Source organism: Ctenopharyngodon idella, chromosome 18 (assembly GCF_019924925.1).
Source record: "Ctenopharyngodon idella isolate HZGC_01 chromosome 18, HZGC01, whole genome shotgun sequence".
In the NCBI taxonomy this organism is placed as follows: domain Eukaryota; kingdom Metazoa; phylum Chordata; class Actinopteri; order Cypriniformes; family Xenocyprididae; genus Ctenopharyngodon; species Ctenopharyngodon idella.
Window position 1 is genome coordinate 3,372,886 of NC_067237.1, and position 16,917 is coordinate 3,389,802.

The 16,917-nt window shown below is 36.8% G+C and overlaps 1 protein-coding gene across 1 annotated transcript in view; it reads left to right on the top strand.

Moving 5' to 3' along the window:
- Nucleotides 1-13,003, top strand: part of gramd1bb (GRAM domain containing 1Bb) — a 141,841-nt gene extending 128,838 nt beyond the window's left edge. Inside the window, 14 exon segments of the mRNA XM_051870447.1 lie at nt 2,823-2,907; nt 4,423-4,526; nt 5,343-5,438; nt 5,521-5,601; nt 6,790-6,905; nt 8,573-8,744; nt 8,826-8,948; nt 8,950-9,019; nt 9,269-9,415; nt 11,035-11,153; nt 11,245-11,387; nt 11,481-11,584; nt 12,615-12,815; nt 12,909-13,003. Coding sequence (XP_051726407.1) covers nt 2,823-2,907; nt 4,423-4,526; nt 5,343-5,438; nt 5,521-5,601; nt 6,790-6,905; nt 8,573-8,744; nt 8,826-8,948; nt 8,950-9,019; nt 9,269-9,415; nt 11,035-11,153; nt 11,245-11,387; nt 11,481-11,584; nt 12,615-12,815; nt 12,909-13,003 — 1,656 coding nt within the window.
- Nucleotides 13,004-16,917: the final 3,914 nt, after the last annotated feature.

A 16,917-nucleotide genomic window follows, 5' to 3' on the forward strand; every position in this document is an offset into this window, starting at 1 on the left:
ACCTGCCGTGAGTCTCCATAAAGATTCAACAAAAGACTAGTTTAGGGTACACTGTTGATAGTCATAGGCCAATGTACAACATGAAAATTAGCCTATATGAATATATAATAAAAAACCATTGTGTATAAATACAGTGTATAACAGTGGTATTCAAATGGCGGTTCCAGACCACAGCTTGGTTCCATCCAGACCGAGGGACATAATGCGCCATTTTACAGTTTCTACAGATTAAAGTGAGCAGCGCTCACACCACAGTCGCTCAGGGTCGTTTACGGTAATGATCTTTCAGCGCTACATCCTCTAACATTTTGATCTATTCTAGAGCCAAACGCACTTCATCCAAGCCCTTTTCCATGTTGTTTCTCTCTCTCGCTAAAAATGTAAAGCGTCACAATAAGAGCTGCAGATGACACGGTTATTTTAACAACAGTAGCAGCAACAGTGAGCAGCAAAATAGATACTTTTGCTAAAATGCTGCAGAAAACGAGAATTCAGCAAATACAATTATTTTATCTGTCATACAGATTACTCTGATTGTTTAAGTAAACCAGGTTTGTGACAAGTTGATATGGAAGCTTATTTCCGCCACTAAACAAAAAAATAAAAAGGTTATTGCTACTTTTTATCTCACAATTCTGACTTATTTCTCAGAATTACGAGATTTAAACTCGCAATTGCAAGTTATAAATTTCAGAATTGCAAGATATAAAGTAGTAATTCTGACTTTTTTTTTTCTCACAATTGCAAGATAAAGGCCTAAACTCACAATTTCAAGTTATAAAGTTTGAATTGCATGATATAAACTCATAATTACATTTTATAAAGTCAGAATTGCGAGTTTATATCTCGCAATTCTGACTTTATAACTCGAAATTGTGAGTTTATATCTCAATTCTGAGAAAAAAGTCAGAACTGTGAGATAAGAAGTCGCAATTACCTTTTTTATTTTTTATTTCATGGCGGAAAAAGCTTCCATAAGCTTCCATAAGTTGATGCGTGGCACCTTTTAGAGGTTTTTTTTATTTATTTTTTTATTCATTAATCACCATATTATGAGCATTTCATAACAAACAATGTTATTTCGAAAATTATTTAGAGATGGCAAAGGGAAGACAAAAAAAATACTTGCTAACTTTGTTTTGTGTTCATGATGAGAGTTTTGATTATTAGATTATGTACGTTGTTTGTTTTAGTAGTTTATTACTTTTTGCAAAATATAAAAATGGTCCATACTTTTCTTAAGAGGTAAACCCTGTTTTCTCAGTCCCAAAGCCTTCTATGTGCCATACACGCAGGTGTCTAAATGTAAAAAAAAAAATAATAATAATAAATTTAAAAAAAATAGCTTGATAAAACATCTGATCTTACCTTTTTATATTTATATCCAGTTGGGAGACTTCTTTGGCTCTCGGAGCCCAAGATTCTCGTCTTTGATGACTATTTTGAGTGTTTAGGATTTTTTCTTTTACAAAGTACTATGGCTTCCCGGATGGAAACTTATAACTGTTCCAAAAAAGTATTGTCCAGACCTCCGCTGGGAATGAAATATAGAGACCGGACCTCTTGGAACTTTAATTGAATACCCCTGGTGTATACAGTATTGTGCATTTTTACTTTTCACTCAAATTTTTATTCTTATAAAATAATTTAATGTTTATACAATATAAATTAATATAATCTAAAATAATAATTCAAATATTTAATATTATATTTTAGTTATTTACTCACTGTAATTTGGTAGAAGTTAGTGAAAACATGAAATTAAAAAAAGTTAAGTGTCAGCTCTATCTATTTTAATTTAACTTTAATTTTAATGTCATATTTTTAGGAATATATATATATATATATATATATATATATAATTTACTCATTGTAATGTTGAGAAATTAGTAAAAACATGAAATTAAATGTTAACAGTGTCAGGACTGTATATATATATATATATATATATATATATATAATGTTAATTTCATATTTTTGAAACAGAATTCAGCAGTAATATAATATAATATAACATAATATATTATAATATAATCCATCCATCCGTCCATCCATTCATCTATTCTCTAAACCGCTTATTCCTATTTTATATAATATAATAATCTATCCATCCATCCATCTATTCTCTAAACCACTTATATTATATTATATTATATTATATTTCATCCATTCATTCATTCATTCATTCCCCAAACCGCTTATTCCTATTATATATTATATTATAATCCATCCATCCATCCATCCATCTATTCTCTAAAATACTTATATTATATTATATTATATTATATTATAATCCATCCATCCATTCTCCAAACTGCTTATTCCTACATATAATATTAACAGATAAATATAGTTCCATTCTAAAGGTATTTTTGATATGTTCATGGTATTTCTCAAAAGATTGTTGTTTTTTTCTTCCGTGGCAATAGTGTATCACATTTAACATTGCGTGTAAGGATCACCATTTTACACGGTTGATCTCAAGACACGTTATCAGAGTTGAAGTGATTGTCTTTTCTTCGAGCATTTGTCTTTAAAGGCTATCTTTGCTCTGCTGTTAATGATGCAAGGTACTTTCGCTCATTAGCAGGAGTGAAGAGTGCGTCTGTGAATGAGAAGCAGTGTGAAGTCATCGTTTACTCCAGTGTCTTCTGTCGCGCCACAGTGGGAATGAACTCATTGTGGTTCATCTCACGCTGCTGCATGGCAAAACTAAACCAGCATTTGACTGACGTTCAGCTGTGAAAGAGCAGAATGGCTGTTTCTTACTGAGTACGGATGTGTGAGTGTGTTCCTCACCTACTGCTTTATTTGTTTTATAGGTCCTCAGTCCCACATATAAGCAGCGTAATGAAGACTTCAGGAAACTCTTCAAGCAGTTGCCGGACACAGAGCGTCTTATTGTGGGTAAGAGTGTAATCATTAACACATAAACGACTTATGTGCAATAAAATTAGCATTTAGACAGTATGATAAGAGAGTTTGGTCACATAATAGATTTTTGCATTATACACTGGAAAAAGCAAAACGACCGCGTCATTTATTTAAAGTGCATTTTCATATTGATCTAATCGAAAATCATAATATCCACTTTAAACCTGTTTTGTTCAGTTTGTCTAAAAGCAAATAAAGCTCCCCATAGAAAAAAAAAATAAAAGAAACAATTTTGTTTAAATAGTACTTTCTCTTGACACCAGAGTGCTGAAGAGCCAAACACATGCTGGCTGGCTTTATGACTAGAAATGATTGTGGGTTTTATTCTTTTTCGTTGTTGTTGTTGTTGTTTGTTTGTTTGATTTTTGTTGTTGTTGTTGTTGTTGTTTTTTGTTTTGTTTTGTTTTTTGTTAGTACATTCAGAAAATATGATGCATATTTTAAAGGACATCACAATAAACATTAAGGTCTTTTGAAGTTGTTTATATTAAGTAAACAATTAAACAACTAAATGTTATTATTTTTGTCTTACGTGAAAATTCTAATTTTACAGTTATTGTTTATAGTGAAATTAAGTTACATTGACCTACATTGCATAACATTTTGGCTTATATCTAAAGAAGATATTTTGTTTAAGTATACGGTGTTTATAATAAATAATCTTTTTATTTTGTATGAATGTGTTTGTCTTTGGGAAAATAAATATTTTTGATTAAAATGAAATCCAAATTTAAGATTTGAACCAAACCATAAATATAATTGAGAAAATAAATAAATTTGGCTGTAACAAATTAGAGTATTTTTTTTTTTAAATTAGTCCAAAGTAATGTTTTTCAGTGTATGTAGATATTTAATATTCATATATTTTCATTAAAATTTTATTCAAATGTCCAAGAATTTTATATGAAAGGTCCATTTGACTTTAAAGAGTGTCAATTTATAATTAATTATAAAATTATATTTAACTATATGTAACATATGGTTGCTGGCAAACAGACGAAGAAGTTCAAAAGTATTCCAACATGAAGTTTAATGATAATAATCCAGGAGACAGGTTTAGCAACACACACTTGACAATGACGAGACCGGACACTGAACAGAACACAGGCAGGAACTAAAATACACAGAGATGACGAACTAAATGATGATCAGTTAGTGTCCATGGTGACCGATAAGTAGAAACTAGAACAAACTATAACAAAGGAACACATGTGATGAATGAAAACCAAAACAAACTGAACATGACTGTGATACTATAAAACTATAATTAATAAGTAACTATTAAAATTATAATTAATAGTTTACTTAATTTATAATTTCATTAAATGCTTTACAGTTTAAAGGTACTTCATTTTATGTGATTATTTTCTCCTTTTATTTTGGAACTTGATGGATGCAAACTGAAATATTAGGAAAAAAAAATATTGAATTGAATGATTTGACAGGAGGGACATCTTTTGAACTTTGACCTTGTCCTCTCATTGGCAGACTACTCCTGCGCTCTACAGCGGGACATTCTCCTGCAGGGCCGCCTCTACCTCTCCGAAAACTGGATCTGTTTTTATAGCAACATCTTTCGCTGGGAGACACTGGTATGATATCATTTAAAGTGCCCCTATTATGTTTTTTTTTTTCAGATATTACTTTTCATGCAGTGTGTAATATAGCTGTTTTTGAATGTGAAAAATCTGCAAAGCTTCACAAATCGAAGTAAACAATGAATGGAGTTATTGTCTCCCAAAAGAAAGAAGCGATTCTGAAATGCATGAAACGAGTCGTAAGTTCCAGTCTCACTTCCTGCATGTAGGTTTGTAACAAATTTGCATAAAGCAAGCCTATGCTCTTCATTGGCTGCCCGCGAACAACGTCTACTTTGACCCTTACACACTGTAGTTGTAGCTGAGACTGGAAGAGTTTGGTTCGTGTTGTCGAGAAGACGCTATACTGCCAAAGCAAATCTTCCAAAGGATGAGATTGATATGGTAAAACCGACGCCATCATTACTGTTCGTATCACTGCGCATTAAGCACTGAGGAAGATCTGGAGCTGAAATTCAGATATGATAATGGGTGTTTGGTTTCTGACCAGTCACAACAGACTGGGCCATCTGACCAATCAGAGCAGAGCAGGCTCTCGGAAAGGAGGGGATTAGAGAGACCGAATCCTTGATCAAACCATTTCAGACACTGTGAAAAACGAGCTGATGCTGCAATGTATATTATGAGAAAATTAAAGTGTTTTTTTGATCTTGGATGCATGAAAACCTATTGCAGGAGACTCCAAAACAAAAATAAGAACCTTTAATATAGCATAACAGGGGCACTTTAACTCAAACTTTAGGAGCTACAGCCTGAGAGATTGGAGAAGAGTTATGTTGTGTTGTGTTGTTCTGTTGCATGCGTGAACAGCTTACAGTACGGCTGAAAGACATCTGCTCCATGACGAAAGAGAAAACAGCACGTCTGATTCCCAATGCCATCCAGGTGTGCACAGACACCGAGAAGGTGAGAGACACATTCGCACTCAGATACCACTGCACACTTTAACACATTCATTAAGTTAATTTGTTCGTAATCTTCCCTTCAGCACTTTTTCACATCGTTTGGTGCGAGAGACAGGACTTACATGATGATGTTCAGACTGTGGCAGAATGCACTGCTGGATAAGGTGAGAATATGAACACGGTAATGTTGTCAATACTGACACTGAAATGTAAAAAAAGCAACGGCCAATCAGTGATGTTTAAGTTAATGGTAACACTTTAGTATGGGGAACACATATTCACTATTAGCTCTGACTTTTGCCTCAATAAACTCCTAATTTACTGCTTATTAATAGTTAGTAAGGTAGTTGTTGTAGCATTTAGGTATTGGGTAGGATTAAGGGATGCAGAATAAGGTCATGCAGAATAAGGCATTAATATGTGCTAATAAACAGCCAATATTCTAGTAATATGCATGCTAATAAGATACTAGTTAAAAGTGAGAATTGTTCCCCATACTAAAGTGTTACCAGGTTAATCCACTCAGCACCGCTCAATATGTGTTTTTATTCAGCGCTAGTTCTGCACACTTGCAAATCCTTTTATTATAACCAACAAAGTAAATAAGAGATTTACAATGTAAATAAGAGATTCATGGTGCAGTTTTTATTATTATAACGGAATATTTTGCAAGAGAACACACAGAGTGATATTTTGTGAGAGTGCAGTCAGTGAGTTTGTGCTGAACTGAGTTGATTGACAGCTTCAGTGATTATTTAAAGAGTGCACTTTGCTTTTTCATGCTGCCAAGTTTCACTGCAAAATTTCTGGACTGACAACCGCATTTAAATGCGGGAATCTGCGATGATTGACAGTGATAACCATAGCAACGAGTAGGACAAAAAGAAATCTCACACTGTACGTTAAAACTTTAACTTTAAACAATATTTATTGTTTTTGAAGGCTATATGCTATTTTAAATATTTTACAAATAATTAATATTATCATTAATTATTAACTGATTTAATTATTTATATATATATATATATTCAAACAGTTCAATAAAATAGTTAAGTAGTTGAGTGATGAAAGGATATAAAGGAAAGGTTGTGCAGAGAGCCCTTATATGGACATGTTTGGGCGTGTTTTATGCAAATGACTAACCTCAGGCATTTAGAATATTCCAAATTCATTAACATTAGAACAAAGGAACAAATTCATGTGTTGTGACTTAGGCTTATTTTTTGCGAGAAGTTGTGCATATAATTATGAATAATCCACGCAATTATTGGTGAATTACTTGTGTAGAACATTTTAAGCAATATTAGATTTGTTATATCTGAGCTCATAATGACAGCTGTCTCTGTGTGCAGCCCCTCTGCCCTAAAGAGCTCTGGCACTTTGTACATCAGTGCTACGGCAATGAGCTGGGCCTCACTAGTGACGATGAAGACTACGTGCCGCCTGATGATGATTTCAACACAATGGGGTGAGTTAAACGTGCATGCTTTGTAGGGTTGCCCCTGAATAAAGATTTTTCTAGTCGACTAGTAGTTGTTCATTTAAGCCATTAGTTGACTAGTCGCACGTTTATTATATTAATTTAATTACTTATATAAACTGGGGGATAGGGTATGTAATATTGTAACATTGTTCTACTTTACAGAGAAATTTTAAACCATGTGCACACAGAAAGCTTGCCGCAGCACACCGACAAATGTAATGATTATGGATGTGTCGGAAAAAAAAACATCAAGGAGACTGAACATTTTAATTATTTATTAATAAACTAGTGTTTTCTGCAAAGATTAATTTGACGGATGTGCCTATAGTGACAAACGCAAGTTAAGTTAAACGTCATGCTGTAAGCACAGTACTTACTCCGGACGAACACTTGGATATGAGCCTAATAATAGCCCACGTTTATCTAGGTTAATGTTAGAGTGAGCAACCATGTAAAGTGGCTAACGTTAGGTTACTACATTACTCCCTTTCATGGAAAGTCTGTTCACTCGGCGGCCATATTTGCAACGCCGCCGGGCAGCTATTTCAGGCATCCAAGACCAAGTCCTATCTATTTGAATGGGGGAATCCTGAAATCTCAAAAACTGCTTGGCAAACTCATAATTAAATAACATATTTCAAATCAGCAACAAAATCTGACATGAACTGTCCCATAAATGTTGTTTCTTATGCTCAAATAGCATTAAAAAAAAGCTTATTTTTCAGGCTAGATGAGTAAATGCACATGTGCAGTCCTAAGCGCAAGGCATTTCCTGTGGAGCTTTCTATGGAAGCTTGTTTCCGCCACGGAATAAAACAATTTGAAAGATAATTGCTCACAATTCAGACTTTTTTTTCTCACAATTGCGAGATATAAACAATACTCTTTTTTTCTCGCAATTCTGACTTTTTTTATCAGAAATGTGAGATATAAACTGCAATTGTAAGTTATAAAGTCCAATTTTGAGAAAAAAAAATACTGACTCTTTTCACAGAATTGCAAGTTTATATCTCACAATTGTGACTTTATAATTCGCAACTATGACATTATATCACGAAATTCTGACTTTATAACGGAATTGCGAGTTTACATCTCACAATTCTGCCTTTTTTTCTCAGAATTGTGTGATGTAAACTCGCAGTTGTGAGTTATAAAGTCAGAATTGCGTAATATAAACTCATAATTTAGAGTTACAAAGTCAGAATTGCGTGATATAAAAAACGACTGACTTTTTTTTACAGATTTGCAAGTTTATATCTCACAATTCTGACTTTATAAGTCACAACTACGACTTTATATCATGCAATTCTGACTTAATAACATGCAATTGCGAGTTTATATCAGCAATTCTGAGAAAAAAGGCAGAATTGCGAGATGTAAACTCATAATTGCGAGAAAAAAAGTCTGAATTGTGAGATAAATAGTCGCAATTAACTTTTGAAACAAGTTTACATAGTTTTCTGTGACTAAACGACTAATTAAAACTTGGTCGACTAAGCCTCTTCTCGTGGATTAACGTTTAGTCGACTATTAGTGGGCAGCCCTAATGCTTTCACAACTATTGTTCAAAAACGCCACATATTCAAATTTGGTGTTTAACAGACATGAATGTTGGACATTCCTTCTTTGTGTGCTTCTTTATGCATGTTCAGATACTGTGAGGAGATCCCAGCCGAGGAGAACGAGGTCAGTAATGATAACTCATCCAAGAGCAGCAGTGAGAACAAACAAGACAACAGTTCACCTCTGACACACAAGAGATCCATCACCCACTCCACCATCACCTCCACCACACCTCCCAGCAGCACGGATACACCACTGTCTGTGAGTATACAAGCTCGTGTGCGCTTCACAGATGCCATTTTAAGAGACTGCATTTAAAATTGTACCCTCTGCTGGTTTCAGTTTGACATTGCAGCTGAGGAGTATACAGACTGCCTTGCTGATGGAGATCTGCTGCCACTCCCTCTGCTGGCTGAGGAGAGGAACAGCGAGCCGGCCAGTCCTCTGGACCCTGTGCCTGCCACACGCACTCGACTTCAACGACAATGAGGATATACCCACTGATCTCAGTGATTCCTCAGAAACACATGATGAAGGTTTGAAGAACTTCTTGTGTCACTGCCTCCTTAACTATAAAAATGTTTCCACAGTTTGAAAGCAACACAAAACAATGTTGATTTTCATCAATCAATTGTTGCACCTTAATACATGTAGATACATATTCAGAAGTCATAAATGCATAATCTGTCTTACTCTGTAAACATCATTTGAATTGCAAACGGAGTGAGACTCTACACATACTTTGATGCAGTACAATTAATCTTTATGTTTAAATATGTATTCAGGAGATGAGGTTCAAGCATTCCACGAAGATCTGAATGGCCGTCAGTACATTAACGAGGTGTATAAATTCAGTGTTGATAAGCTGTACGGCATCCTCTTCACGGAGTCCCAGTTCATGACAGACTTTATGGAGCAGAGGAGATTCACAGGTCAGAACCCTTCAAAAACATCTCATCTCACTGAACTGTTAGATGATCCAAAATAAACTCAACAAGGGAGGTTATAAAAATAAAATAAACTAAAAAAGGAGGTTTATTTATCTATAAAGTCCAGCTCACTGTATATTACATGGCTGCTTGCCAAATAATTAAATACTGAAATAAGTTTATTTTATTATTTTAATAAATGTATTATTTATTTCCCATTTCAGTACTTAACTACACATGTCTAGATTACTTCTGATCAGTGTTATTTTAGTATCATTGAGATACTGTTATAGTTTATGTCAGTGGCGAGGCCAGTAAATGGACCTTGGTGAAATAGTGTGGACCTCTGTGCCTTCTCAAATTACATCATTTCACAGTAGGCCTACATAAGATAAAAATAATTTGACAATTAAAATAAGTTAAATGCAATTTATTGTCAGCCAACAGTTTCATGAAAACAACAAAATCCATATCAAGTAAAATAACCAATGAACAGAATAAGACCAACAAACGAATGTAAATAATCATAGATGGAGCATGTGTGAGGCTGGTCTAGGATCAGTTTTCTCTGTAATAATAGCATATTGGCGATTTGGCAAACTAGTGCGTATCTGTGTTTGTGCTCTAGAGAGCATCAAAGGTTTCTATTTACATTGTGTGTTTGCAGCGTTGAGCAATGTAGCCAATCACAGGCATGTCTGTTGATTTCTTGAACACAATGGCCAATCAGAGGTGTTCAAGTTAGTCAGAGTCCATTCTCCACTCAAAGCCGAAGTTTTTGTCCAGTGCAGAGCTCTGTTTGCTCGCAAATCCTCTCTTTATAACAAAGTTTAGACAATATGTGAACAAGAGATTCCTTGTGCAGTGCAGACAGCTTCATTGAGTATAACAGTGCGTGGTGAGATTGCGTTATTGCGATGAACTAGAATGAGTGACAGCTTTTGCACGATTATAAAGGGAACGCTCTTTGTGTGCTTTCTATGTGATATATAAACAATTCAGAGTTTGAATAAATCTTTTGTTTTTCATGCTTCATGCTTTTTTTAATGTCTATATAGTTTTTTTTTATTTTATTTTATTTCAGTATTAGTTATTTTAGTACATCAAGTTATACTGAATGAAAACGAGAAATGTTGACTTGGCAACTAGCTGAAATAAAATAATTAAAAAATTTTTTTTTTTTTTTTTTTTTCAGTTAACATTTTATTTAAAGCAATAGAAATGTTTTATGGTTTTAGTTTTAGTTTCAGTTAACTATGATAACCATGATTGAGATACTATTACAGGTTTTATTAATATTTCATTTTTTACATTTTAAATTTTCATTTTATTTATTTATTTATTTATTTGTTTGTCATTTTAGTTTAAACAAACTATCTTTTTAGTTTTTTTTATTACTATTCCAGTTTTGGTTATTTTAGTACATCAAGTTAAACTAAATGAAAATGAGAAATTATGCCTTGGAAACTAGCTGAAACAAAATAAGTTTACATTTTTTTATATTTTATTTTATTTCAGTTAACGTTTATTTTATTTCAAGTAACGAAAAAGTTATTTATGGTTTTAGTTTTAGTTATATTTTGTATAGGTTCTACATTCAATTTTCACACATCCATTCACAGATGTGGTGTATCACCCTTGGAAGAAGGAGGATGCTGGAAATCAGACGAGAGAGATCATGTACACAATCTCCCTGACCAACCCACTGGCTCCTAAAACAGCTACAGTTACTGAGACTCAGGTGAGACGCTCATCTGGACTGGACTTCTCCTCAATACAGAATTTATGTGTTTTGTTTAAAATGTTTGAAATGCAAATTCTCCCTGAATTAGACCCTGTATAAGGCCAGCCAGGAGAGTGAGTGCTACATCATCGATGCGGAAGTCATCACTCATGATGTGCCGTACCATGACTACTTTTACACCCTAAACCGCTACATGCTAACACGCGTGGCCAAGAACAAGTGCCGGTTGAGGTACGGATGAACAGGACGGTAGTTTTTTACGGCCAAAGTCAAACAGAATGAGGCAGGTGTGTGTTGACAATAATGTGATTCATCTGTCTTCAGGGTTTCTACAGAACTGAGGTTCAGGAAACAGCCATGGGGGCTCGTGAAGGGCTTCATTGAGAAGAACTTCTGGAGTGGGCTAGATGAGAACTTTAAAAGCCTTGGTAAGACACAATTTTGAATTATGAGCTCCACCTACAACAATAGAGCTCCACACACAATACTGAGCCCCACCCTCAACAAAACTGAGCTCCAGCCATAACAAAATTAACTTTGCCCACAACAATATCGTCCCATCCACTACAATATAACTTGAACTCCATCTACAACATTTCTTATTATTATGAATGTTGATAATAATATTGCTTAATAAAAGTATTTATTTATTTTAAAAGAATAAATCCACAACAATATCGAGTCCCACCCTCAACAAAACTGAGCTCCAGCCATAACAAAATTAACTTTGTCCACAACAATATCATCCCATCCACTACAATATCCAGCCACAAGCACAATTTTGAGCTCCACCCACAACAATATGGAGCCCCACCCACAACAACATTGAGCTCCACCCACAGCAAGAATGAGTCCCACCCACAATGAAATTGAGCCACACCCACAACAGCATTGAGCTCCACCCACAACAATAGCGAGTCCCACCCACAGCAGTATTGAGCCCCACCCTCAACAAAATTGAGCTCCAGCCATAACAAAATTAACTTTGCCCACAACAATATTGTCCCATCCACTACAATATCCAGCCACAAGCACAATTTTGAGCTCCACCCACAACAATATATAGCCCCTCCCACAACAACATTGAGCTCCACCCACAGCAATAGTGAGTCCCACCCACAATTAAATTGAGCCACACCCACAACAATAGCAAGCTCCACCCATAACAATAGCAAGCCCCACCCACAACAATATTGAGCTCCAGCCATAACAAAATTAAACTTAACTCACAACAATATCAGGTCACATCCACAACAATATCAAACCCCAAGCAGAATATTGAGCTCAACCCACAACAAAATTTAGCTCCACCTTCTTTAATATTTAGTCCCAACCATAACATTATTGAGCCCCACCCATAGCAACATTAAGCTCCACCCATAACAAAATTAAACTTTGCCCACAACAATACCAAGCCCCACCCACAAGAACATTGAGCTGTTGTTGTTGTTTTGTCAGAGCTGGAATTAGCAAAGATGGAGGACGCTCTAATGGAAAGCCACAGACTGTCTCCTAAATCTAAAGCACTGAAGAACTCCACCCTGAGGCGGAGAAAAAGGGGTCTCACCCACCTCCGCACAGCCCATCTAGATGAGACTCTCAGCCCTGTTACCACACCAACAGACGAGGAGGTCATCCACCGCATCAAACACGTGGCAGGTGAGCTCATGCACATCCAAATATTCACATACACTAAAGATTTTAGGTTTAAATCTATATGACTGGTTGCATTTGCATGTGCTCCGCCCACAGGTTCCACTCAGACAAGACACATTCCTGAGCACTCGCCAGGGGGCGGGATTTTCTGTAACCTCTCTAAACCATTACTCATAATCAGCTTTGTGTAAGTAGTACTAATTTTGTTTATACTCTCTTAACTAGTACTAGATATGAGTTTATTCATTTGTATGTTTGTTTTTATAAATCTGACTTGGTGAAACCTTTTTCTTTTCTTTTCTTTTTTTTTGGTTTTGCCTCTTGTGGTTGGCCTTAGGATCTGTATAAGGTACATTCCCTTACTGATTTTAAATATTTATCAATTCTGTTCAGAAAATCCCATCCCTATCCTGTCATTGTAGTCCATTTTCTTGGTGTCCCTCTATCAGATTTAAGGGGGTCGTACACCGGAAGCGAAGCTCAGCGCCCACGAACGCATTGTTTTCTATGAGTGTACGCACACCGGCGGCGACATTCGGCGCCTGTCCGCGGCACCCAGGAAGTTGTTCAAAATCCTGCCGCGCCACAGAGCGCCATGTACATTGTTTTACATTAAATTTATATTATATTTCTCTCAAATCGTCGTTAATGTACATACTGACTTCACCCTGTGCTGCAAGATACATTGGTTTTACATTCTTAGTTTAACAGCTTGAATAAAGTCTAAAAATGTATAATAAACGTAGCCTTTTCTTTCATTTTGCTCTGTTGTGCCATTTTTTCCATGTACACTAACCTCAGTGCGAAATATTAAAGCATAGGCTTAACGTCCTGTTGACGTAAAACTCTCCCATCGTGCAGCTCTTCTATCAGGAGTCGATTCAAAATTGAGCTCGCGTGTATATAATGTGCGCGTCCGGTGTGTGATACCTGTGAGTTGTCCGAGACGCAACGCGGCGCGGCGCTGAGCTTCTCGTCCGGTGTGCGACCCCCTTTACGCTGCGCTCCATTCAACAAGTTGGAAAAAGAGCAATAAAATGCAATAGACAGTTGCACAGCATTATCATTTTGTTTCTGTGGACAATAGTAAGAATATCTCACGTTTGACTTTGAGTGGAATACAGCAAAAATGTATGTCCATATGTGGCACATTTCCTAAACTTCCTCAACTAAGATCCGATCACGCCCACTCTACTCATCACAAGTCCAGCGTTTGTCATTTTTTTCTTCACTGAATGTGTCCATGGTCTTCTTGAAGGTGTGCTCAGTTGTTTGTTGTCTCTTTGCAGTCTGGTGCTACTGGTGTTTCTGAATGTGATGCTGTTCTATAAACTCTGGATGCTGGAGTATTCTGCACAGAGCCTCACCAGCTGGCAGGGCTTACGCCTACATGAAAGGTACAACCTTTGAAGAGTGCATGTTCAACACAACTGATGACTATGAAAAACCATAAAAATAAAAAAATTGTCAGTGTTCTTTAGTTTAATGTAGATTGCAGACAGTTTAAATGGCTTGTTCCTCCAGTAGATACTGCAGCTGAATTGGGTATGCTGGGTTTTTTTTCCGTGTTCCGTTACGTTTTTGTGATATTCCACCTAACCAGCGGAGGACAGCATGGAGTTTTGCCCTCTGCATGATTTTCCTGTACTTTCTGACCTCCTGGCATATCCGTTGTTGTTGGTTCCACCTTCAAATTCTGTTTTTTATTTTTGGCATTTCCATCTTTGACAGTAACAGTGGACTAACAAATTACTGCAGTCAGTTCCAAGAAAGTGCAGATAGTAGGACTGCACTCACACCTACAACAATATTGAGCCCCGCCCACTTCTGTGAGCTCCTCCCATAACATCGAGACACACCCACAATGATATTGAGCTCCACCTATAACGATGTTGAGCCACTCGACAACAACGAGCCACGCCACCCATCGTGAGCTCCTCCCATAAAATCAAGATCCACTCGCAATAGATTGGTGGAGCTATGATGCATTTTTGTAAGCCAAAACCGGAAGCGAGTTAGCATTTTAGCACTTCCGGTTCCATCGTCCCAAAGTCGATGGGTTTTTTGAATGCGTTTTTGGTTAAATGGCTGAAATAAGGTCTGTGGTAGCTCATGCTCAAGATACTTGATTTTTTTAAGCTGTTACATATCTTAAAAATGACGGTTGCTAAGAAGTAGCTAAATGGGACTACAGAGGCTGTCGGCAACATTAAACGTCATCACGCAAAACAGGTTAGCTCAGTCTGCTTTTACAACATAGTTATGCTTGTTACCGTATGTGTTTATCTTGCGTTTTAGCACTAAACTGCCGCAGACACAGATGGAATGGGCACAGCTCCTGGAGTCCCAGCAGCGGTACCATGACGCTGAGCTGCAGAAATGGAGAGAGATTATCAAATCTTCTGTACTGTTATTGGATCAGGTATATACTGTAGTATGTCTGCATACACTCTGAAGTGATTTTACTGAACGTGATTATAATAGTACACATATATGTCTTCACACAGATGAAGGATTCCTTACTGAACCTACAGAAAGGTGTGGGACTGCGAGATTACAACGCAGACTCGGACGAGAAGAGGAGTAGATATTACTGACAGTTACCCTCCAGGCCACCAGGGCGCGCTGTGCAATGTAGAGCCACGTATAAGAACGAAAGGCAAAAAACAAAGGGCCCATCTGTGCGTGTTTGACTATGCATACCAAACAAAAGAGACACTTGATAGAGACAAGAAGAAGAGATGGACCAGATACTGCCATTGGACGATGCAAGTGGACAGTCAACCCACAGGAAGTGGGGCTGTATCTGTCCCGTGGAATTGTGGGGCTGTTACAGTCCGAGTGGGCCCATCACTTTTCCAGCTTTCTTTCAGGTTCTCTTTCTGAGGATGTTACTGTACACTCCGGTCACAGGAACGGAACAGACGTGAGGAGGAGTGTCGGGAAAATGAAGAGCATGCTTTTTATTTTTTAGCCCTCCTCTCTTTTGAAGTGTTTTTATTGGTACAAAGAATGAGGAAAATGATCTTTTTAGCTTGCTTTTGACCGGTAACAGCACAGCTGCCCTGTCCCTTTTCCGTTTGTGAGAGCTTTTCCACAGGAAGCGGTGTGATGAACGAGATCATTGAGCATTATGAAATCTGGTTCACTCATGCTGTAATATCAGGGCTGGTTTCCTTGATAATCCAGCGCTGCAAAGTTTCATTCACTGCTTAGTTTCTGCAAAAGGGCCATTTGCGCTAAAAACAGAGACCTTACATTTCTGTGAAGCGCTAACCATTATGCTAATGTGTATTTGCACCAGAGAAAGACTATGAAAAGGGACACCGCAGACAGGAAGATGGATCAAACATTTTTGATTACTAAACTGTGATATCTCCTGATTTATTTGAAGATGTAGGAAAATATATGAATATGTTTGAAATATATACTTTATTTGAGATTTAATATATATTTCAGTATATGTAGAGGTCGTTGCAGATATTTATTGTTAATTTATGTACATAGAACACTTATCAAAGCTCTAGACGGAAAGAGTTTATAATTATTAAACTGCGTTTTCTTCAGCAACACGCACAAGCACGTTTGAGACGTGTATCGTGATTTGATCGGTGTCTATTTTGGTGAATGTAAGTGTGTTCGTGTGACGTTTGAAATCATTCCACTTAGCACGTCTTGTGTCTTCCTCCCGGCACATGAAGCCAAACTGCCTTTTTCTTGCCCAGCAGCTCAATCCACTGGGCGTCTGTTTACACATCCGCCTGGCTTCAGAAAGCTGAGCGGTCTAAAAACGACCATATATCGGCTCGGCCCGATCCCACGCACGCACGCTTTCCCTGCTGTGGCACCATTCCTGTTTTTTATTTCATCTGAGGAGAGTCTGGAAAATACGGAGCCCCACACATGACATGCAGGAAAAAATAGTAGGCTAAATTGTGCGCATGTTTTACTAAGTCGTTCCCTCGATTTATAAATTGTGCGCACGATTTAGTAAACCGAGGGAGCGAAATAGTGAATCGTGCGCATGGATTAGCAAATCAAGGGAGCGAAACACTGAATCGTGCACACGGTTTAGCAAATCGAGGGAGCGAAATAGTGAATCATG